The sequence below is a fragment of the Xiphophorus maculatus genome, chromosome 7, assembly GCF_002775205.1.
Source record: "Xiphophorus maculatus strain JP 163 A chromosome 7, X_maculatus-5.0-male, whole genome shotgun sequence".
Classification (NCBI taxonomy): domain Eukaryota; kingdom Metazoa; phylum Chordata; class Actinopteri; order Cyprinodontiformes; family Poeciliidae; genus Xiphophorus; species Xiphophorus maculatus.
The window spans coordinates 11432687-11456397 of NC_036449.1; the positions used below are offsets into that span (position 1 = coordinate 11432687).

Below are 23711 nucleotides of genomic sequence, written 5' to 3' on the forward strand. Positions count from 1 at the left end.
AACTAAAGTTTTCAGCTGCTTTATTTTTCTACCTTTGCTGTTTGAGTGGAACAACGCTAACATTCAGAAGAAAGAATTTTCTGTGGAAACGGGTTACCAGAAAAAAAAATTTTCTGTGAACTTTAGCATGAAGGATTTTGTTTTTAAACTACGGAGCTTGAAATGGCCCTAGCTGACTGCGGGAACATTACCCAACATTGCATCCAGGGGAAATTTATACTTAGGTTTTGACATTATATGTAAGTAAAGTCAAGATCTTATTGAATTAGAGCATAAAGTTAGACATGCTTTGAAAGTGACTTAAAATAGGTAAGTGTTGTGTCTGAAATTAAAACTTTTCTTGCTCTCTGTCCCTCTTAACATCCCTGAAATATGTCCTGCCTGATTATAGTTCAGTCTATATCAACACTGAATGCCAACTTGCTCAAGTTGGAAATATGAACTTGGCTCACTTTTTTTTTTAAGTGATGAAATATTACCAAATTAGTGTAATTACTCATCAATGTAATAAACTACCCACATTCATTCAAAGCAATGTGATTTTCTTTTTGCCAAACCACTCCCTAGAGCTATAACAAACACCTAAAGTACAGGCATGCATAAATATAAAAATATTTAGCTGTAGACCTCTTAACTTTAAATCTACTATTTGAAAGGACTGCGGGAAGTGCTGTTCATAGATTGTAAAAACAATCGGTAATCATAATTTCAAACAGAAAAATATAAAACAAACACAAACTTCCCTGCAAATATTTGATCATCTGTGTAGTTTCTCAATTGTTGATTTGCACTTTTTTGTCTCATGTTATTTTTGGTGCATAGCTGCTAAAATGTGAAGTACTATATGAAAGCCTAATTTATGTTTGGTTTTGCTTGAAAATTATTTCTTTATTAAATGGGCTATGCAAAGACAAAGACATTACCTCCCTCTAAATTCCCTATAAAGTCATTGTTGCAGACATTATGGTAAGATTTACATGTTACTGTATAACAACACAGACACTGAATAGAAAGAATTTGTAGATGGTAAATCTGAAACTGAATGAAAAATTTTATTTTTCACTGACACTTTAATAGCCGAATGGGTAGAAATGTAGACAAATTAGGTGTTAGTGGAGTTTCTTAAAAAAAACAAACACATGCAGCACAGATTTTCCAGAAGAGCAATTTAGATAATCTCCTTTTCGTATTCCAGTTACTCCAGGACTGAAATTGCATTAGACAATAATTCAATTAATGTAAAATTCAGGGTTTTTTTTATTTTTTCATATTTGAGTGTATTTTGTACCTTTTTATTGCAGCATTAAAACGTACAGCTGAGGGGTGGGGGGCAGTTGAGCTGCTGAGGTTGTTGTGGAGACGGGTCAAAGTGAGCCGATGGAGCAGATGGTGTTGAAGTGACCCCGCAGCCTGAGTGTCTGTTCCTCTGCTGCTTCATGGAAAGCTCTCCCTCATATTCAGGTAGCCCACTGGCTCTGCCACTGTGTTTACACACCTGGACAGACCTGAGGCTGGTGGGCAGAATAGCAACAAAGGAGAGGAAAAAAAGGACAAATAAATGTAACCTTCCAGAGGGATTTTGCACAGGGCATGCTGGCTGTAATGTGCCAGGACTGTGTTAATCCTGTCCCTCAGGTTTGTATCACCTGCCTTGACTCTCTGCTGCAGTTGACTGGGTTGGCCTTATGCTACTGCTCCAACAGAGTGACAGAATGGATACCAGGTCACTAGGGCTTTCCTCTGAATCACCCGTTGAGATCAGAGCTGATTACGAGCTAATCCTCTGTAAGAGTAGCTACTGGACGCTTCAGTGGTCAGTTGTTGTTTTTTCTGTCATGCCTGTGTCACATTTTCCTTGTTTTTTGCTCTGCTTATCTGCATAAACTCCATGTGGGGATCAATTTAACATTTTGGTCTTTTATTTAGTAGAAATGTCTCCTTTCTCACTGCCACCCCACTGGGTTTTGTTATCTGAGGCTAACAGGAAGGTGTTTTGGGCTGCCTGGGTGTGTGGCATGCCGGCCTGCAAGACAACACGTGTTTCTCTGCAGTGCATGTGTGGCTCGCCGGGATGTGCAAATGTTTGTGTGTGTTTAGGAAGCATGTGTTATACTCAGGTTTGCACTAAGGTTACAGTCTGGCAGTTGTACAAGAGCACTGACCTGCATTATTGAATCTGAGCGCTCTGTCTGTAAGCTGTGCCGTAATGGAAGAACGCTGTAGCGTAATCTCGTACCATTATAAAACATTAAGGTTCAAGACTGATATTTTCCGAGATACACCACACAGGTACACAGATTGCATTGTGCATGCTGCCAAGGAGGGCTGAGGGCACAGCCTGGGTTCAGTGGAGGCAAAGTGAAGCTGAGAAAGGCCAAGCTTACTGAGATGTAAAAGTGAAAGTGCCAGGGCCAAAGATGAGGAAAAGATGGCAGTGTGAGAAGAAAACATTTTCTCATGGAGACCAGAAAGAAAATAGATTGAGCAGTGAAAATGATCCTGTTAGAGGTTTACCTCAAAAAGGGTGCCAAACACACTTCACACCCTGTGTGTTCATATTTCATCAAAAACCGATATTTTTTTTATCATCGTCGTCTAGACAGACTTTGATTGCAAGGTGCAAGCGATGAAGTGATATTAAATCCACCTCTTCACTTTTTGTTGTTCTGTTTCTTTCTCTTCGTGCCTGAAAAAAAAGTTACTGCCAAATGGTTTCTGTGATGTTGAAAACACGGAGGGAATTACAGAAATTTGACAGCAAGGAATACCCACAGACGTCGCACTGCAGTGCACTCTGAAATTATGTTTGCCACCTGTCCACTTCTGTAAAGACAATTGTATAGGCAGTGGTTAAAAACAAAGACACTTGGTTAAAAAAAACACAGACTAGCAGATTTTATTTATTGCGAGAGATGCTACAGTCCATCGTCTTGATTAAATTAGACTTTTAAGGGGTTAAATCTATGAATTTAACAAAAGGTAAATGTGTATGTGCCTCTTTTGCATCCTAACCACAGGAAACAGGCATTCATCCTGCAGCATGCCCTCACCAGCAGTCAGAGCAAAGAAGACCTGCTCAACTCACCACATTGCAAATAAATCACATGTGCAAAGAGATCGTTTTCCACTGCCACATTCCCACTCCTGACTTGTCACCAGGTGGGCCCATGTGTCTGAGAGAGATGCTTTTATACCCAAACTGAGCTGCGATGTAAAGCTGCATTGTTGGAAACAATAGAAGAATTCAACTTCAGTAGCCACCGTTCGACATAAGAAGGAATTACAAAGTCTGTGATGGTGAATTAATGCACTGAGGCAGTTTTTGGCAAACTTTGGCTGAACTAAACAAATTTGCACAGAACCATAAAAATAGAACCCTAGGGGGTGCTGCGGTGGCACAGGGGCAAAGCACAACCCACGTATTGAGGCCTTAGTCCTCGTGGTGGTCGCAGGTTCGATTCCCGCCCTCTCAACACTTGCTGCATGTCTTTCTCTTCTCTCATTACCCTGTCTCTTGTCAAACTACTTTCAAATAAAGTCCACTAGAGCCAATAAAACCTTAAAGAAATAAAAATAGAACCCTAAATAACCTGTTTAGATAGTTTATCAACACCAAAAAAAAATCATTAACTTGGGGCCTAATTTCACTTTAAATATGCAAAGAAAAACATGAATGGAATCTGATGACTTACTCACAATAAGCTCTACCATTATTTAGACATATTTTAAGTTCTATGTCCATAATCCTTTATGGACATAATTCTGCCTTGCTAGTTATTTCTCTCCACCTTTATTTGTATTGTACATATGTAGGTTCACAATCTTTCTTCCATAACATTGTGATGTGTTCTTTCTCTTGAGCTCGCTCTCAAGTCTTGTAGCAAAGAATTCCCTCTTGAATTCAGAATAGTTGATTATTTATATTCCATATTGTAGTATAAACATTCTGCATTCAAAGCTCCCAAAAACAATTTAAAGTCTCATTTTCTTTTCTCTTGATCTTTGCTCTTAAGGTAAATTACTTGGCATAAAGCATGTGTTAACTGTACCACATCTGAGTGCTGCATATTATCTGTCACACACACCACAGCAGTATGGACCAAAAGAAAAGACGATTGAAGTCTTTTGCATGTGTGCTGTGTAGTAGCTTCGTATTTGGCTGAGCGGGCAAATAAGATCAGAAAAACAGCAATTGCAGTTGTAGCATCAGTTCGCACACTATTTAGTGTTTGAGTTTATTTTCTCACTTTTGAAAGTCTAGATTTCAGTTCATTATTGCCACATGAAAAGAGAAAAAAGATGTTTGTATCTTTTCATCTATTTCAAATCAGTGTTTCGACACAGTCTTATGTGCTAATATGCAAGTGAGTTTGTAATGTTTTCATTTATCTGCTCAACTACAAAGGGAGTTCGTTAAATTCTGTAGAGACTTCCCCTGAATCTCTTATTTTTTTCTCTTTACCTTCCCTGTTTACTGTTAACTATTCTGCAGATGAAAAACATATTTCATGCTCATTTTTTTAAAGACAATGTTCACCTTCTGATGTGTGTTGATTGAACTGCTTAGTCTTAATACAAGTTGCTTCATCGTGATTCATAAAATGTAATTATTTTTGAAGGTTGAAAATCTGACTGAATGAGGTTGCCTTTTTGCACTACTTTTATGTCATACCATTTTCTTATGTGTTAAGTGGCATTGAAAATATTTATAGCCATTCACTGACTGTACAAGCCAAGTAATTTTATGTTTTAAGGGTGTTTTTTGTTGTTGTTTTTTACTTAGGTATGGAAAGAGGGTAAGAGTGCAGACAGGAGAGTGACCAGAGAGAGTTGGTGATTTTTGTCTATCATTTTAACATCCACATGTCTGGTTGGGTCAATATTACAAAGCCTATGATGGTGAATTAATGCCTCACAGTCCACTCTGCAGTTTGACTGAAAAGACACTGTAGTCCTTTTAGTACTCATTGCACAAGCTTTACAGATCTCCAGGAACGTCTTGTGAGCGTCTGTGCTCAGTCCAGACGTTTCTGAATGCACTTGAGGTGTGCAGCAATTAATATCCCCAACATGCATCAAAAAAGTGATTGAAGTGATAAACAGAAGAAGAAAAAAAGACTGTCCCCCCCCCCTTTTTATGACTATAGCATAAAGTCATATTCCATAAGTTGGAATATTATTAAAATACCACCATCCCTAGTTCTACTCATAATGTGCTCCATCTGCCTCTGCTGTTGTGTCCTTTTGTAAGACACCTTACCCACCTTGCCCGCTGCTGGTGGTCAGAGGCCCCCGGTGGCGCTGATTGTATGGCTGCACACAATGAGCTTTTCTTTTCACATTTTACATGATGATCCTTGTTTCCTCCCTAATGCCAATGCTTAGAGTCAACATTTAAACTCCGATTGAGTTTTATTACAAGCAGATTTTAGATAAATGAGTCAACCCAAGAACCTGTGGTGCACAAAAGTACACGTGTGCTCATATGCACACACACACACACACACACGCACGCCCACACACCCCCACATACAGAGAAGACAGCAGATAACAGTAACTCTGTAATCAATCATACATTTTCCCAGCCCTCCTGTCTTTGTCGCTTCTCATTGGTATTTTATCTTCTGGCTTTTCTGTCACTTTCATCCATCAACAGATATATTTTTAATTGCTCTCTCTGTCGTACTTATTAGGTAATGAATTCTTGAATGTAGCTTCCAGTCGTTTGTTAGCGTAGTCTCAAAATGAGCAGTGAGCTGATAGGCAGACATTTAATTTTCTTTTTATTCTTATTTCACAAAAGTGTGTGTTATTAAAGTCCCACAGCTGGAACTTCACTTTGAGCAGCTTGATTATCGACATATTTCATCTTTAGACAATCTGAGCGTGGTAATAAAACCTTAAATGACCATTTGGCTCAAAAGTGGGTAGTTTTTCTCTCTTTTTGTGACAATAAATATGTTTTTTTTTCTCATATTGATGCAAAAACTTGTCAAAGCTGTTCTGGGGAGTGAATTTCACTCTCCTTTTACATGTTGAAATGTTTCGGCTCTTCCATGGCTTTTTGAGAGAGCAACGGAGCTGAACAGTGATGCTGTGTGATATGGTTAAGAATGAATATAAGTGCTGTTATTATCTTCCCACAGATGACACCAACAAATTCACTGCTCAGCTGCTTTCATGTGGGAAATAGTTTAGTCTGCAACCAAATTCTCTATGCAATAAGGTGACTTTATAAGAAAATCATACAGGGAGGTTATTGTGCCATCAGGTTTGAAATGAAACTGGCTGAAAGGTGACTATAAAACAAGGGAAGGTCACTCTTAATATATGGAGATCTCCTTCAGTATAGTACAGGAGTCTATCAGCCATAGAGGAGAAGTCGTCTTTAGGGACATACAAGGACTTTATATTTGCTCACGTCTCCTTTCCCCTATTTTGTTTTTCTTTTTCTCAAGCTTAACTCCCTTTCGTGGTTAAAAATATCATTTTTTTAATCTGTAGTGAGTCTAAATGCTTTCTCGTGTGTTGACGTGTCTGCTAGAGTAGTTTATTCATTCGATTTCTTCTCACTTTCACCTTTATAACCAATTTTCTACATCTTTAATGCAAATCCCAGACAGCAGCCCCGCAAATGAGAACAGTGACAGAAAAACCCCAGTGATCTAAGTATCTTAGCTCTATCCTTAATTCATTAATTTGCTGTTTGCCTAGAGTCGGTCACCCGGAATAATCCATCTGGAAAGTCCACTGAGCTTTGCCACCAAGCAGAATTGGGATTCTGGATGACTGATCACAAAGCTTACGCCCACACAGTCCCACGCTCTGTTCATATATCCAACATGTAGTCCAGTTTGCACACATCCGCACAAACATACAGAGCACACGCTAGCTGCTCTTTAATCTCACTTAAAACCTACTTAAGTGCAATGAAACTGCAGAATCATTTCATCATATTTACCCACTGGATTCTACATTTTTAGCACAGACATAAGGCCTCAAAGTCTGTTGAATTAATATCATACCTTAATTTAAAAGTAAATCTTAATGAGACGCAGAGCATTAATTTGAAAATAGGCCTGCTTTAAACAGATAAACAAGACAATGTATCAAATCAGATTGTATTCATTACAAGGCTTCCAATTGAAAACAACATAAATGGAAAACAGTACAATTTATCAAATAAGAAAAGAAACATTTGTGATTGAAATATATTTAAAATGCTTCAGTTGAATTTAACTGGACAACATAAGGTCCTGTTGTACTTTATTGCAAGCTATGCTGAGTGCAATTAAAGTGTGTGATCAGGAGACACCATCTGTCAGATTATGACAGATTATCAGATAGAGCTTTTTTTTTTTTTTTTATTATTATTCACATCAAACTGAAGCAGACCAAATATAATAAACTGAACGCTAGTGTCTGCTACAAGGAAATCCCAATAGAGAGCCCTGAAAAACACATTTAGTCACAAATAGGCAATATGAAATTAAGATTTTAAAAAAATCTTTTGATAACCAGTTCATAGCTTGTTCTAAATGATATCTGAAAGGCTGTGGCAGAATATGTCGTAGTCAAATAATTACAATTAAGCTATAAACAGTCCAGGTCAGCTGCTTTAGAGAAAGAAATTACAGTTGAAATACTTTTAATTCAAAGTATTTTTTTAATTGGTCATTCACAAGTTTCTTAAGCGCTTAGATGCAGAATTTGGAAATTAGCTGAGATCTTTTAGTAACTGGAGCATAAAAGCAGTTATTTAAAATATGTGTAACGGGGACTGTATTCTGGTCACATATGGATTGTTCAATATGAATGGATTTATTAAAATGTATGGCAGTGGTGGAAGTAAAATATCTACACCATGCTGCAGTGAAGAAAACTATCAAGTTAATGTGGTTAAACTACCTCTAAAAATGTCCCAGCTTTTATAGGTAGAAAAATATGATATTGACGGGTTCTTTTATATGAAAATGAAATGAATCAAATCATAAATCAAATTATATTTGGTAAATGTACATGTATAACATGTTTGGTTTTTTTTTACAAGTGAAAAATAGCATAATAAAGCAGGGAATACATTTTTGCCTAGCTGGAGTTTGAAAAAAAAAAAACAATAGTTTGTGTTTAGGAAATAAAAATATGATTATGTATGTTATCTGGTTTACACAGGAAAATAACACAAGCATGAGAGCTCTGGTTCTGTGACTCTAGTTTGTCTGTGTTTAGCTCTTGTGTTACTCAAAAGGTTGTGATTTGAATGGCTGAAAACACTGTATTTTATTATGTAGCTGAATAGTTTATTTTTTGTATCAACTCTTGAAATTTATTCAGCTTTTACAGCACAGAGGATACAGCATCTCTCTGCCCTTAGGCTACTAAAAATCTGTGCTTTACAGTGATGTTTAAAGTGATCTAAAAGCTTAAAATGTGCCTAGATATCCCAAATGAGCCAATTGTGAAGCTTAAATAATTCCCACATTTTGCCCACAGAACTGTCAAAAAAGGGAGGATTTTCTGTAGCATTAAATTGGAATACAAAAACATTTTCTGGGAAGCAGAAGGTTTACCAAAAGCTCCTGCTGATTTAATGCTTTATTTACTTAAATTTACTTGTTAAACATTCAAGATCATGTTCATGGTTAAGTTTTACCTTACAAACGTAACACACAATCATAAAATCCAGTATAAATACAAGACGCATGAGGTTACCATTATTTTCTTGTGAGGCACAAAACCATTTTATTAGAGTTTACCAGATATATTTGCATAATTAATTGCATTTATAGTCAGTGGGTGCTTATCAATGTGAGCAGAGTCTTTTTGTTGAGATCATCTTCGAGTCTGTCACTTTTTAAATGGTGGTCCCTCCCAAGCCATGATAATTGATGTATTCCTTATAAAAGGGTGATAAATGAGATGATGAGATTTTCTAAAGTAACCACAGTATGCCAAAAGTAGGGCAAGGGAATGTGGGTTATGCTTTTGCAGCTTGTTAATCTCATCTTTACAAGAATTTTGACTTTACTTTCTTTACGTGATTAGCAGGTTACTCTTTGTCGTGTCCTATCGTCCATCTCTGTACCACGTCTGCTTCCCCGCTTGTGTTCCATACGCAGATTGCCCACATTTGTTTGCCTGGTACAGCTAATTATGGCTATAGAATATAGCCATAATTAGCTATAGGATCACCCATTGTGTAATTATGTATAGCAGTTTGATATGTAATTAAAATTGCCTCCATATCTAGTGTAATTTGTGCTGATTATCTATTAATGGTGCAAACAGTCGTGACTAAACACCTGTGACCGCCCCTCTCACAGATATCAGAGCTTCAGTCACTATTTACGTACTAGCAGGTGTGACATCTGATCGAACTGATATTATGGAAGTAAAAAGGTTTTCAGAAAATCATCTCTGGTTGTGGTGAATTATGTTATGTGCTAAGACAAGAGCTTTCCTATTGATAAAGATTTTACTTCTTTGGTATGGAATAGTTTGTTTTGCAGAAATATTGAAAGTCAAATAGATTTTTTTTTTCTTTTTCGTTTTTGAAGTTGCTACATTTGTTATTAAAAGTGCTTGGTCAAATTTAAATGACTTTTCGGGAGTTGTAGGTCAATATGGTGATCGTTGGTGCCCACACTTCAAAAATTTAAAACTTACCTGTGTGCCACTAGTCCACACGGTGGCCCTATGTTGAAATACCATTGCTTTTCTTGTTTATAAGAAATAAGTACATCATCATACATCATCCAAAAAAGGATGATGTATGATGATTCTGATCAGAAAAGGATCCGTTATGCTACCGTAAGCATTGATCCCTGAGCTTTAATTACCCTAAACCGGGAGTATGTCATGGGCTGTTTGCATTTCCGTTGCCAAAACTGTTTATGTAAATTGTAATGGCTGATACAGAAAGGGTTGTTCAACGTACTTCTCACAAGAAAGAAAAAAATCTCTCCGTGAAAAAATAAATAAATAAATAAATAAATTTCAGAATTAAAGCTATATTCAATCATTCTTTCATGGTAGCTTCTGATGATGTATTTAAATATTTGAAAACATGATATTACCTAATATATATTAATTAATCTAGGTCTATAAGTGATGTAAAAAGTGTGTCTTGTGTTTGGTGAATAATGGGAAGTTTTAATTGAAGTACAACAGGAAATGAAGTTAACACTCCTCCAGAATGATGAGGAAAAGTTTAGCATTCCTCACTTAATTTACTACGTGTCCACAAAAAGTGTTGTGTGCACTCCCAAACATGATTATTATTGTTCAAACTCAAGGTTTTAAAACATCCAGCACTGCATCTTGAAGTGAATGTAGAAGCACTAGATGAAAGTGAAAGTGTCCCTGACTTGTAAACACTAAATCTTGGTGTCACAGACATGGTAATTAGCTATCAAATGGGAAATGGTGTAACTCTGTTCCAAACCTGTGACTTACTGTTTTTGTTTTAAGTGACAAATTGTGTACTTGCCTAAATAAAGCCGCACTCTGCACGATATTGTAGTCATTAAACATGTATTAGTTTGTGCAGTATTACAATTGCAAAGGACTTGAATCCAGTATTTGGTAGGGTGTTACATTTTAAGTGTTTTAAGTTTTAACTCTGTTTGCCAATTTTATATTTAATGAGTTGCATGGACTCACTGCTTTTGATAATGATACTGAGAATAAATGTTTCTTACATACTTGAAGTGCTACAAAAGCACTTCAAGATGTTCTATAGTAACTGTGATGCTTACAGTTAAAATAGATTTCAGTGGCTAAGATGCTAAAGCTAATGGTAAATAATGAGATGTTGTAATGGAAACTCAAAATATTGATTCTAGTTGACATCTGGATCACAATATTCAGAAAGATTCACAATCATACAAATTCCTGATACCTGATATTAATCCTAATTATGTTGTGTAAAATCATGGCCTCCCCTTTTCTGAAGCCAACTTATTTTTCTTCCTTTTGTAGATACAAGACAATGTTTAAACCTTTTTAACCCTAAGGAGTGCCGCCACCTCTATACAAACCATAAAACTGCAGCATGCTCCGGCATTCCCCAGAGTAGAGACTTAAGCAGCAGGTCTGACATCCACCGTATGGATGATTAGCATCATTAGAGCATCAGCTGCTCCCTCTCTCCGAGGCACACTCTTACACTCTACAAGGGCTCTTCATGTACATAACACTTAGACAGAATAAACGGTGCCATGTTTTTAGTAAAGTGGTGATGCATTAGTTACAAGTAGGCCAGGTGAATGAAACAATATACCTGCAGAAGCTTAAACTGTTGCAATAAAGATGCAGCAGTTATGTTTTGAAAGATAAATGTGTTTTTTTGTTTTTTGGGTTTTTTTGCGCATGCCTCAATTTGTGTCTGTTTTCTTATTTTTCAGCTCCTATAACAGTCGACCCGCCAAAGATCCTGTTTCCAGCAGAAAACAAGACGACAAACATGGAGACACAACTCGGTAAGACCATCTAAGGATGCTTTATTTTTCTTCTTTTTTACATGCTGCTGTCACTGTTGTCTGTGTTGTTCCCCAAATTAAAGGAAATTGATGACTTTACAAATCGTCTTCCCCACACCTCTGGGCAATACATGTGGATCAGTGATATCACTTATTTGTTGGGGAGATGGTGAAAATGAAAAAGTGGTTTCTGTATATGCTAATTGCGGATGCTACTATCCCTAAGGCTGTTTTGTCAACAATGAAGAGCCCATATGGTACCGAGGTTCCGTACTCTGGCTCGCCACATTGAGAGGCGGCCGCTTTCTGTCGCCGTTGTTTGTCTTTTTTGACGTGAGGTCACAATGGGACTACCATGTGGACATGCATGCAAGAGCAAGTATATGCGAGTGGTTTGTTTGTTGTTTTTTGTTTTTTTCTGTGACAGCATATTGCTTGATTTCTGGGCACAGTCCTCTGTCCACATGGCGCTTGCCATGCTGTGAATGGCTAATGTGTCTGTCACAGTGCAGCCAATCAGACAAGACTGAGAGGTCTGGAGAATCGGAGAAAGATTGGAAGAGTTTGTGACACAAAGGGGAGGTATGAAGACAAAGCCCAAAGAAGGTCCAATAATTCACAGAGAGCCTGCCTTTTGTCTTCAATCTGATGCTGCTGGAATGCAGGTAGTTCATTTGAAATGCCTCCACGGTTGGCTGATCAAGGGTGAAAAATTGCTGCTGTTGATAAACTGACAGGCACAGCCTCACATGTCAGCCGACTCACACCTATGCATGAACAGGTTGCACAATGCGGGCCCTTAAGCTATTTGTGTCATTTGTCTCTATCTTTAATCCACTGATATTCAGGAAAGGTTTGGCTTTTCCCATGAAAATGTCTCACAATTGTTTAAATCTTCATTGTTTGCTTCGTGACTGTGTGTTTTTGTTTGCTGGTGTTGTTTTTGCTGTGCTCTGCATATGTGTGCAATAAATGGCTGCGGGCTTTTATGAAACTGGCGTATTTTGGGTGAATTATTTTTAATGAGAAAACAGTCCAAATCAGAGCAGTAGAGGTCAAAGAGAACTTGCATGTAGAAACTTTTTTGGTTACAGCAGGTCAAAATTTCCACTAATAATTATGATTTTAATGTTTAATTAAAAAACGTGTTTTATAAAGGTTTAGTTTGTTCAAAACTCAAAGGATCACCTTTCACGCTTTTAGCATCTCAGCATTCTGGAGCTTGTCAACAAGTTTTACCAAGAGTTTCAGACTTTTTGTTTGGTTGAACTTGATGAATATTATTAAGCCAAACCAGAGCATGCCTAATCCCATGCAGTTCTGATTTTTTAGACCCATTTCATAGACGTGATGAATTTCTTTAGCCATTTGTTTTGGGGGAAAAAAACCAGCAGAATGCATAAAGATCCAGTGGACAAAAATATATTGTCGGGTCACTGAGTTTCACAATAATTCATAAATAAACTTTTTGGAAAAATCCTCATCTTTAAACAAATACAACTTTATAACTTGTTGGATTGAAAAGGAAAAATCTAAAAAGTTTGATACCAAAAAAATCTCAGCAAAAGCTACAGAAATTGCTTTAAAAAATCTCTGACAAAAAGCAACCTTCTCACAAGAGATGGCATAAAGACATCCGACTGAAGTGTTTAACTTCTCACGTCATAAGATTTTTTGAATTTGTGTTTATAAAGATTAAAGGTTAAAGCTAAGCAAACCTAAAAGATTTAATCTGTCACTGAATTCAAAAACATTTTTAACTATAAACCACCATTTGGTGGGGTGTACATGCGTGTTTGATCTAAAACATTTTTGTTTTACTTTTTCTTTGCTTCCCTCAAGTATCAGTGTTTTAATTTGGAAATAAGCTAGTTTCTGTTTTGCAATGAAATATTATTTATCTTTAAGCTAAGAACAGAGAGCAGAATAATAACCTCATTTGTCTGTGACTATATGAGTTGGTGATTACACCTCTTTATTTTAAGCATCTGTGCTTCTGAGATTTTCATAACAGTGACATGACATTAATTTGTATTCTTAATCATCAATTACTCCCTTACCACATTTAGCCATCAAATGAATATCTGAAGTAGTCTTTTTTTATCGAGTCCTCTGGACTGATGATATTGGAAAATGACTTTTTAAAGCAGAAAAAATTGTAGGAGAAAGACTTGAGAATCCTCTGAAAAGAAGAGCTTTCAGACTCTTAAGCAATAGGCCTACTCAATCAAATAGTGGGCTTTTTAATATGGAAACATTTCACTGTTAGAAAGAAGAGTGGATTAAATTAAATACCGGTAATCTTTGGAGGCAGAAATCGCCAGCTGTAGAAATAAAACTGGTCGGTTTCTACAACCAAATAATGATCCTAAATCATGTTCAAAGTCGGGAGTGAAGGGACGTCGACTGAAACCAAATATTAGTAAAAAAGTCATGGCTGGAGCTGAAAGCACTGCTGACTGCAAGATGACCAGAATCTCTTTAAGGCTGAAAGAGCCAAGACAAGAACTAGAAGATGAATCTAAGATTGACCCAAGCTGTCACCCTCAAATGGAGGGAAACTGTCTTTAGCTAGTTTAACACAAGAACCATCCAGCATGAAGCATGCTATGAAGTGGACACTGCTTGAAACACTAGTGTCACTATTCATGGGGAAGGGATCCATGAATAGTGAACATGAACTAAGAAGAAACTCCTAGAAACTTTTTCCCCCCTTAAAATACAAAGGAAATTGCCTTGTGTGGAAATGGTTTATGATCGGATGAAGACTGCGCTATTTGGTTACAATGACAACAAAAATATTTGGACACGTTAAGATGGCGTATGTTAAAATTATATTTATGTGATATTAAAAAAACCATGATTCCAAAAAGACATTGAATTTATAAAACAGGCGATAAGGTTTTGGAAGGTTCTTTTTTTCTTTCTATGAAGACATTTAGGCCTTTGCCTAAGAAAATACCATTATATTCAATAAATTAAAATATTATTGAAAAAGTCAATATTTCAGTAACTAAATTTCATAAGGGAAACGCAAAATATTGAATAATTACGCACAGACTGCTTCAGAACTTTTATTTTTTTAATTATGACAATTTCCCACTTACAGCTAATAAAAACGCAACACTTAAGATTAAAAATTTTACATCATACCAATCAAAACACTTTTATTACAAAAACTTGAACTCCAAAAGTAAAGACTAAAGTTTGAAGCTGAATTTAAAAATGTGTCAGTCGCCATTGTAAAGAGAGTGATATTGTTCTTTTCTGTGTTGATTAAAAGATTTATAGCAACATTCTGAAGATCAAGATCTTCTTATTTGAACACGTAATAAGGGCGGTAAAATAATCATAGAATATATATAAATGCAGGTACAGGTGAACCTGCTCTCCAAGAGCACCTTCCAAATCGTCCATTTTGAGTGAAAGATGGCGCGTGCGATCCGCAACATTACAAAAGTTCAGAGGTGGTGCGACCAGGCGCCGCGACAACGCGACAGGCCAATTCACAAGACTGTGGACGGCGTAACTAGCTCACTCACCCTCGCCCAGTTCAGTGTGTCATCTATAAATCTAGCTTTGGACTTGTGAGAGTGGAGCCCACCACATTTTTAACCCTATCTGTGTGTTTATATATATGTGTGTGTAAATCTTACAGTTTAGGTATCTTATTTGACCAGTTTAAAAGCCAATTATTTCATGTCTGATAAAAGATCAATGTCTAAAAGCATCATTGAAATCTATAGCTTGGAATGTTGGAAATTCTTAATTTTGGCAAATAACTAATTGGTTTTTTTTGTCTGTAGTTTGAAATGCAAAGATGCTCCATAAGAACAATTTTGCAAACTCATTTCTGAACGCAATAGAACCTGAGTAGGTGTTTGCACTGCCTGATCGTTGAATGATCTCACGCTAAAAGCAGAACAGCTTCATCTGTTCATATGGTGTAAAAGGGATTGGCACATCCATCAACAACAACAACAACAAAAGATGAGCATGCAGAGCAGCAGAGACATGAGGGACAGTGGAAGAGAAAGTCTGTGATGTTATGCAGTGAGCTCCCACAGACTCCTCACTGAGGGTCCAAAGCACCAAGACAGAGGTAAATATTTTACAGTAGGGCTTCATTTTGTGTGCAGAAATGCACTCTGCCTCTAAACAGCAGCTTCTCATTTATTTAGCCGTTATTTATTTATTCTCTCTTTCTTAATATTTGTTAAGGCATGCCCTGAGCAGCTTTATGGAGCAAGGTGGCAGATTTATAGGAGCCGGGACGTGCATAGAAAGAAGCCGGCCCCTTATGGTTAGTGAAAAGTAGAGAGAGAGAGAAATGGTATCTAGCGTAGGCCGACCGATGGGCAATAAAATCAGGGCCATAAGCAGAGAGATAAATCTGCAACAGTGCCGGGAAACACAGACCCACTTTATCTCTTCTTCTCTTGCAAACAGCTCAGGTCTCACACAGCCTCCATCTTGGCTTTACACATCGCACACGCATGCGTTCACGCACACAGGCAGATGTAAATCAAACACTTATGTTACATAAGCTGTCACAGAAGACTCTCAGCAGGCCGGGGTGTGCTGGATAAAAGCCCAGAGATGTTGGCGCAAAGATTTGACCACAAAAACAGGAGTGAAGTAGAAAAGAAAAAGCTGCACCACGAGGAGGGCGATGTTTGAGGGAATTGCTAAAGAGCTTTTTAGAAAAGAGCTGCGTTTGTCGGAGTTTGCTTTTCTTTAAGAGGGACTTTGTCAGATTTTCCCCTTTCTGTTCTGAAGCCTCGTCTCCTTGGATGTTTGTCCTGCCAAATTTCCTCAGAAAAAAAAAAATTCTCTGTTTTGCATAACAAGCCTCAATGCCACCAACAATGTATTGTGTGTGTACTCTGTCAGCGCTACAGGAATCATCAGCTATGTGCTTTTATCACAGATAGTTTTTTTTGTTTGTTTTTTTTGCAGGGCATCCTGACATTTTTTATCTAGTTTCTGCAAGAAACAGGGTTCCCTTTGTGCAAGTCAGCTGACGTTTGACCAGAAAACATCAGTTTTATCGTTATAGATTTTTTTTACTGTCCCCAAGGGATGAGCTGTTGAAATCTACCTCTAGGTGGAAGATTTGATGGAATCCCTCAAAATAAACACCCTTTACACTAAGTGGAATATTACAGACACTCCAGTGACCGATTCAAAACAGAATCGCACGCAAACCGAGTCACTGGCTTGGTGTTGATTCCCTCAGGATGATTTGTCATGGACGCACCAGTGCGGTAAGCGTGCTTGAGGGATTCGGCTCATGCTTACGCAGCACACCACTCTGAGCATCTCGCCAGCTCTCCCTCTTAATCACCCGAGCAGATATTTGCACAGCCCTGCACTAGTCGGGGTGGATGGGTCACACTCACGCTTGGAGCACATTGCTCTCCTTTGGAATAATTGTAACTGATAGTGGATTTTACTGTCCCCCAAAGCCACCAGATGGGTGCACTCTTCTGGAAATGAATTAAAATCCATTATTTCAGCAAGCAGGACTAGACATACACTGGGCAACAGAAGAAGGGCTATTTCTTTCTTCTTTTTGTTTCTTTGCCTATAACCTGAACTGTGCAAAACTTTCTCAGGTTGAGTGAATACGTACACTGAGTGGTGCCTGTATATGTAGAAGGTGCACCCGTTTAGAAAGTATTTTATTCAACATCAGATTATTTGCCTCTTCATCATCTTCCCCAACTGAGGAGACTGCACGTGTTAAACACTGGAACTTCATTAATTAGTTGTGAGGTAAAAGTTGTGATCAACAAACTGCTGATGGTTATAAAGTTAACAGACCAATGCAAAACTATTAATACCCCTTGAATATTTCTATGTTTTCTACTATGATAAACATCTGTACATTTTACTGGGATGTAATACTAGAGAGAAAAGTAACACTTTTATGTAATATACAATTGTGGTTGATGTAAAATAAACATGATTTATGAAAATGCTTTGATTTAAAACATCTTTATTTTTGCTTAGGGCTTATATGACAGTGCTTCATATGTTTAATGCTCAAAATTGTTTATACCATAACCTTCTTGTGGGACTGTTAGATTATTATTTGTAAAAAAATAAATAAAAAAAATTTATATTACATACTATTTTGTGTTGGTCTAACGTGACAAAATGTGGGGAAGGTTTATTGGGTCTGAATACTTTATCGGGTCAGCCATTTTTTTACTTTTTTATTGTTTTGTTTTATCACTTAATGCATTTCTTTACTGAAGTCAGCTATTTCTATTTAGCCACTGCATAAACTGTCTGATCTGAGGCCGGCACAAATATCTGTAATATAGATAATTGTCTCAGCTTGCATGACAGACACCCCTCTCTGGGCCCATTTATTTTCCTCCTGTCCTGCTCAAGCAAACAATTGCAGGCTCCAAGGATCTGTAATGGTTTATATTACACCATCCGCCTGGAGGATTGCCTTCCAGTAGATCTGCATTAGCATAAAGAGGTATTACGCACGCTGTTAAATTTATGTTGATCACTGTGATAAGCATTACACATTTCAATCTACTGATAGGGTCAACAGTTTAAGCCTTACCACAAACACACAGAGTTGGCTATTATTGTAAAATACAAGCTCATTTATTGGTGCAGTACATTGTCGGAACAAGCACACAGAACGCACCTGGTATAATGTGAAGACTGCAGGAAAGTGGTTTAGATGACGTAACAACGTTGAAAGAAAATGTGCTTAAGCGAACAGCATTGATGCTAATTATGCTTTTATTTATTTTTTTCCATCCAAACTGTAACCTTATTCCTTGCTATAACTCTATGTGCAGTCAGCCTTGATCTCTGTCTTTAGTGAATAGAGCACATGGCTGTTGCATCAGTGTCTGCTCTCTGATTCTTAAGAGAAATGAGACGAGGAAAGTCTCTTCAGGTTGATGACCAAAATTTAATTCCAAGTACTTTTCAGTCTTCTAAAAAAAATCCAGCAACAAAAATGTAGAATGCTCTGCCTTTTGTTTTTGCTGCTTTTTATTGTTCATGATAATTGCAATTAATTAATTTCCACTTTGTCACACAGACAAACCTGTCTGTGGAGCTGAAGTAGGCTAATCTATATCAGAAACACATCATATCTTGAACTAAAAAACATGGGATCGCAGTGAACATTCCCAGGAGAGTTTGGTCGACTAAAATTACTCCGAGAATTCGTCAATGACTCTTTCAGGAGGTCACAGAACAAGGAACCACCTCTGAAACACTGCAGACCTCACTTTCCTGAGTCAAGTTCAGTGTTTATGATTGAACTCAGGGTAAAATGTCATCCGGGTTAGACCAAAATCCCTTCTGATTTAAAATAATAATAAAAAAAAACCTCTCTCACAATTGCCAACAAAACATCTTGAGCTCAAGACTAGGAGAAAAGAAAATGTGTTGATCAACAAGACAAAAGTGTAAAATTCTGAAAGATTTGTGCTCTGTAAATCCTGCATTGCATCTCAGGAAAAACAAACATCACATCAACCATTAAAATGTGGAGATGGCAGTGATGGTCTGGGGCTGCGTTTCCTGCTGCAGGATATAGACAGCGTGCTGTGACTGAAAAAAAAAATAAACAAAAAAAAAAAAAAAACATGAATTTTCCTCTATACCAGAAAAATCCTGAAGGAGAAAATTTTTTGCCTTTAAGCTGAAGCAGGACTGATTGATCTAAAGCAGGAAGAGTCAAAGTCCAGACAGAAATATTTTGTAATATAAACTCTAAAAAGGCAATTTGTTGCTCCATTATTAGGTAACTATGGCTAACGGACTGCATGACAAAGCAATCATAGCTCCACAAACATGAATACTGCTTTTGAAAAAACATACCTATTTGTAAAACGCTTCTTTAGGACACTGGTCACAGAAAGAAGTGCAATTTCTATCCCTTTTATCAACTCAGTAATTGCATTTAATCATATTTTCACATTCTTTGATATTTATTGATACTATCATTGAACAAAGTGGAAAAAAAATTTTAAATGAACAATCCTAACAGTACAGATAGTTTTGGAAGGATTTAAGCATCATTAATTGGACTTCATCATAAGATAAATCAAAATGTGTTTCATTATATGAAATTTATGACAACAGATGATGATTTTTCAAATGCAGGTACAAATTCTTGCACAGTGATGTAAAAACACCTTTGGCTGTTATCAAACATTTTATGTCAGATTATCTTTGATAATAAAATTTGTATGGTGATTTAAAACATTTAAGTGTGACATCAAAACAGAAGAAACCTATTTTGGTTTCTTAAAAATATAATATAAAAATATTTTATCACAGCACTGTCAGCCTACTTCTGTCTGTTTTCCACAGCAGACAGACAGACGGAGGCTCAAGTGGCAAAGTTCAACCTCAACCATGAATGTAAGGTCAAACTGGGGGAGACAATATTGTGGACATCAGTTGAAATATTTCTTAAAATCCCCTCAATACGTCCAGTCATCCAACTTTTTGTGTTGAGATTTTATAACTTTTGATCTGAAATTGCTGCTAAGCAGCTGTAGTTCATGACGCCCTGCCACAGTTGCACCTTTTTCTTTGTCTTGGTTCAGATGGTGGCAGAGCTAAGTGACTCTGATCAGCCATCACTGGGGTTGTTTGCATGGGAGAAAGATTGTTCTTGTTTAGACAGAGGCCGTGACAGCATGGCCTCTGCCCTTCGGCTTGATTTACATGTAAATCATGTTTATAATATCTGATTATAGTCTACGTCTGTCACACTGCGACCTCAATGTTGCCAAGCGGAACAACAATAATGCAGGGCTTTTAATAGCCAGACAGTATTTTCAGTTGATCATTCATCCAATTACTGAAATATTCTGTATAATTGGTGCCTTTATCTGCAGGTATGCCACAGTTATTAACTATGAGAGACGGCTAACAGGCACCATGCAGCACCTCTGTGCTCCTCCTTTATGCCTGGCCTTTTATCTGTTTGTGTAATCCTTTTTTCCTCCTTCTGTCCCTACATCCTTTTTTATCCCTTGCCTCTCGTCTCTCTTCGGCACATCACCTCCTGACCTCTGCATGTGTGCTTGGAGATTTGAGGATTCGACAGATCTATACAATAGCAAGGACAATCTCAAGCTCCGACACCTAGCTGTGACAACAGATACGCCACCTTTCCACAGGGAAGGATGAAAGCGAAATTGACTTTGCTCTAGAGAGTTACTAAAGGTCAACGCAGAGCCACTTCATTAAAAATTACTCTCTGTCTCCTTCTGTCTGTCAGTCAGTATCTGACACACACGCACTTTTGCGGTTCCTTTCACTGCCTTTCACCTCTGTACGTGTCACATCTTTTTTGTCAGCTCAAAGATGAATCACAGTGCGAGTATATTTGTGAAGGTTTGAATTATATTCCTCACTGAATTTCTCTAAAGTTGAAAACCTAATTATATAATGTCTGTTTCCAGAATAATGCACTTTACATTTCATGAAAATAGTTTACTTAATGCTTTCATGATTTAATCATCAATAATGTGGTTAGTTTGGGCCACATTATGTTAATTTAGAAATTCTGTTCATCTTCCACGAATAAATTCACTTTTTTATGTTTTTAATTGACAGTAAAATTGTTTCACTGAAACAACAACAACATTCATCCAAATGCAGTGGTTAGAGGCACTAAAAATTATACACACATACATTGAACTCTCAAATTTTGTCACATTACAACTACAAAGTTGAATGTCGTATTGGGACTTTAAGTGACTCAATAACATTACTACCGTTGTGAAACTGAAGAAAAACTACATGGTTTTTTGCTTCCGCCTCGCTGAGCGCCCCTCCAGCCACACCTTCCTCCTTCAGCTTCTTCAGACCAGCAGCAGCAGCAATTAGCAAACGCCTGGTGGAACTGAACTTATCAGATAAACTATTCCACAGTCCAACATTTACCGTTGTAAATGGCTTATTGAGCAGCATTGTTGTGATGATGTGCTGGAGGCCAAGTGTCTGGAAAAGCAGGAACCTTTTAAAGAGACAGAGGTCAATTTCAAGCTGTCTTATTGTGAGGTCAAGTTTCTTTTAAGTTATGTTTGATATATAGTTATACATAGTTACTTGACTATGCTATAAAATATACTATCTGGCTGGAAAGTACCATATACCACCCCATTAAAACACACTGAAGTTTGTGATTGTAAAACTACAAATCTGAAAAAGATTAAAGTTTCTAAATATATTTGGAAAACACTGTAGCAACGGGACAATATTGAGAAAATGTTTTTAAATTGTCTTAAAGTACAGTGAATAAATGTATGTGCATTAATAAATGGAGAGAAAGGCCACAGGACAGGCTTATTGGCTGTATGCAAATTTTTTTCATGATGAATGACACTTTTATATCCTCGTACGGAGATAAAATTCGCACACAGAGAGCCTTTAAAGGTCACTCCACCGATACGTCACTGTGCTTCTGCAGTCGCACAGTAACCCAGCTTTAAGTAACCAATGGTGACCAACATGGTAAGTAGTGTGTCAGCGAAACAAAGCTAAATGTTTAAGTCTGTGAGCGGCCGTCATTAATCACAGAGTCTGAGGCTGAGGGCAGGAGTCTGCAGAATGATGAATGAACTTACAGCTGGTACACATGCCTAACAGGGGAAAAAAATAAAAGAGAGGGAAGGAGGCAAAGAGATGAGAGGAAATACAGCAGGAGAGACAGGAGCAGCACCGCATAATGTAGCATGCTATAAAGCCAAACACAATGTCCTACTGGTAGAGAGTACTGGTGTAATGAAATTACTTACAGTAAACAAGAATAGAGAAAATAGCATATTTGGTGAGTGAAACTGTTGGCTTTAATACATTTTAGTTATCAGTCTTAACCATATGTAAAGTTCTAATCATTAAAATTTAAATTAGCTCATGCCAAAAAATTGGCTAGAAAATGTTTGTTTAAAAAAATATTTTAGTAAAAGTTAAAACTTTGCAAGGTCCATTCAAATTAAAAAATTACCAATGGACGGCACAAAGCATAAAATGTGTTGGCTTTTATCTGCAGAATATAAAACACAGTAAAATAATTAAAATATATACAGATAAAAGTTATTAAAAATTAATGATTTTGACAAGTTGGTGCAATTAAAACATACATATTCTGTCCAAATTCTCCTAAAACATACTTCAGAGAAGCTTAAAAAGGTGACCAGGTTGTACAGCTCTGACGAAAGCAGACAGTTCAACATATTGAGTGCCAACAACAAAAAATCTTTTCTCACCTCTATTTTTGTGCCTAGATGAAACAAAGTGCAACAGGAGTGGATTTTGTGACCTTACACTCTGACTGGCAGATAAAGGTGCAAGAATTTATGCAAATATGCAGGTCAAGTATTATCATTAATGCTCTTAATATTGTAAACAAGACCTGAGTCCCAAAATAAACACAGCATACAATGCATTTTCATTGTAGAGTTATCCCTAATAACATTCCACTGAATTGTAAAATTATTTTTGAACACGAAGAGAACACAGATTTACTAGAGCTGCACAAAATCAGGAAAACATGTCAGTGCAATAGTTTTCATGAAAATGAGGATGTCAATATTAATTACAGTGAAACCACATTGAACCATCTTGGGGGTTTTTTCTTCTTTTTTTGAACAATTTAATTAAATTTTGTTTATTTATATAGTGTATATTCACAACAAATATAGTTTCAAGACACAATACAAATCAATTCTATACAAAAATATAGAATTGATTTATTACAGTCACATTCACTGACTCTTTAAAAAGTTTATTCTAAAAACTATTGATATACTTTAAAAAATCTTGGTGTCTTTCTGTTCTTTGGGGCTCAATCCCTATGTAGACATGCTGTCCATCATTCAGTGAATCGCACTCTGTTCAGATGAAGCAGCCAAGAGTTGGTGTACAAGATAGAGAAATAAGTGCATTATAATCTGCAAAATTGCTGAGACTGAAAAGTTTTGTATTCAGCCATGCATTATAATGTGCAGCTTTTAAGGCATTTTTCAGCTTGGCGAGAAAATCACTGCATACACAGAGCATAAACTGTTAGGTTCAAAACTTTAAAATCTTTGCTAATTACATTTAAACCTTCAGAGTAGAGATGCACATGCATCTTCCAGAACATGAATTGCCTATTAATCCCCTAGCGTTCAGCGGAATGGCCGAGTGACGTTTTTCCATTGAATGCAGAGGGTTAAGGAGTTA

The 23711-nt window shown here is 37.0% G+C and overlaps 1 protein-coding gene across 5 annotated transcripts in view; it reads left to right on the top strand.

The window, feature by feature from the left end:
- Positions 1-23711, top strand: part of LOC102218350 (interleukin-1 receptor accessory protein-like 1-B) — a 204946-nt gene that overhangs the window by 128127 nt on the left and 53108 nt on the right. For all 5 annotated transcript variants that reach the window (XM_023336434.1, XM_023336437.1, XM_023336436.1 and 2 more), the window contains one exon: positions 11406-11480. In XM_023336434.1, coding sequence (XP_023192202.1) covers positions 11406-11480 — 75 coding nt within the window. The remainder of the gene's footprint in view (positions 1-11405; positions 11481-23711) is intronic.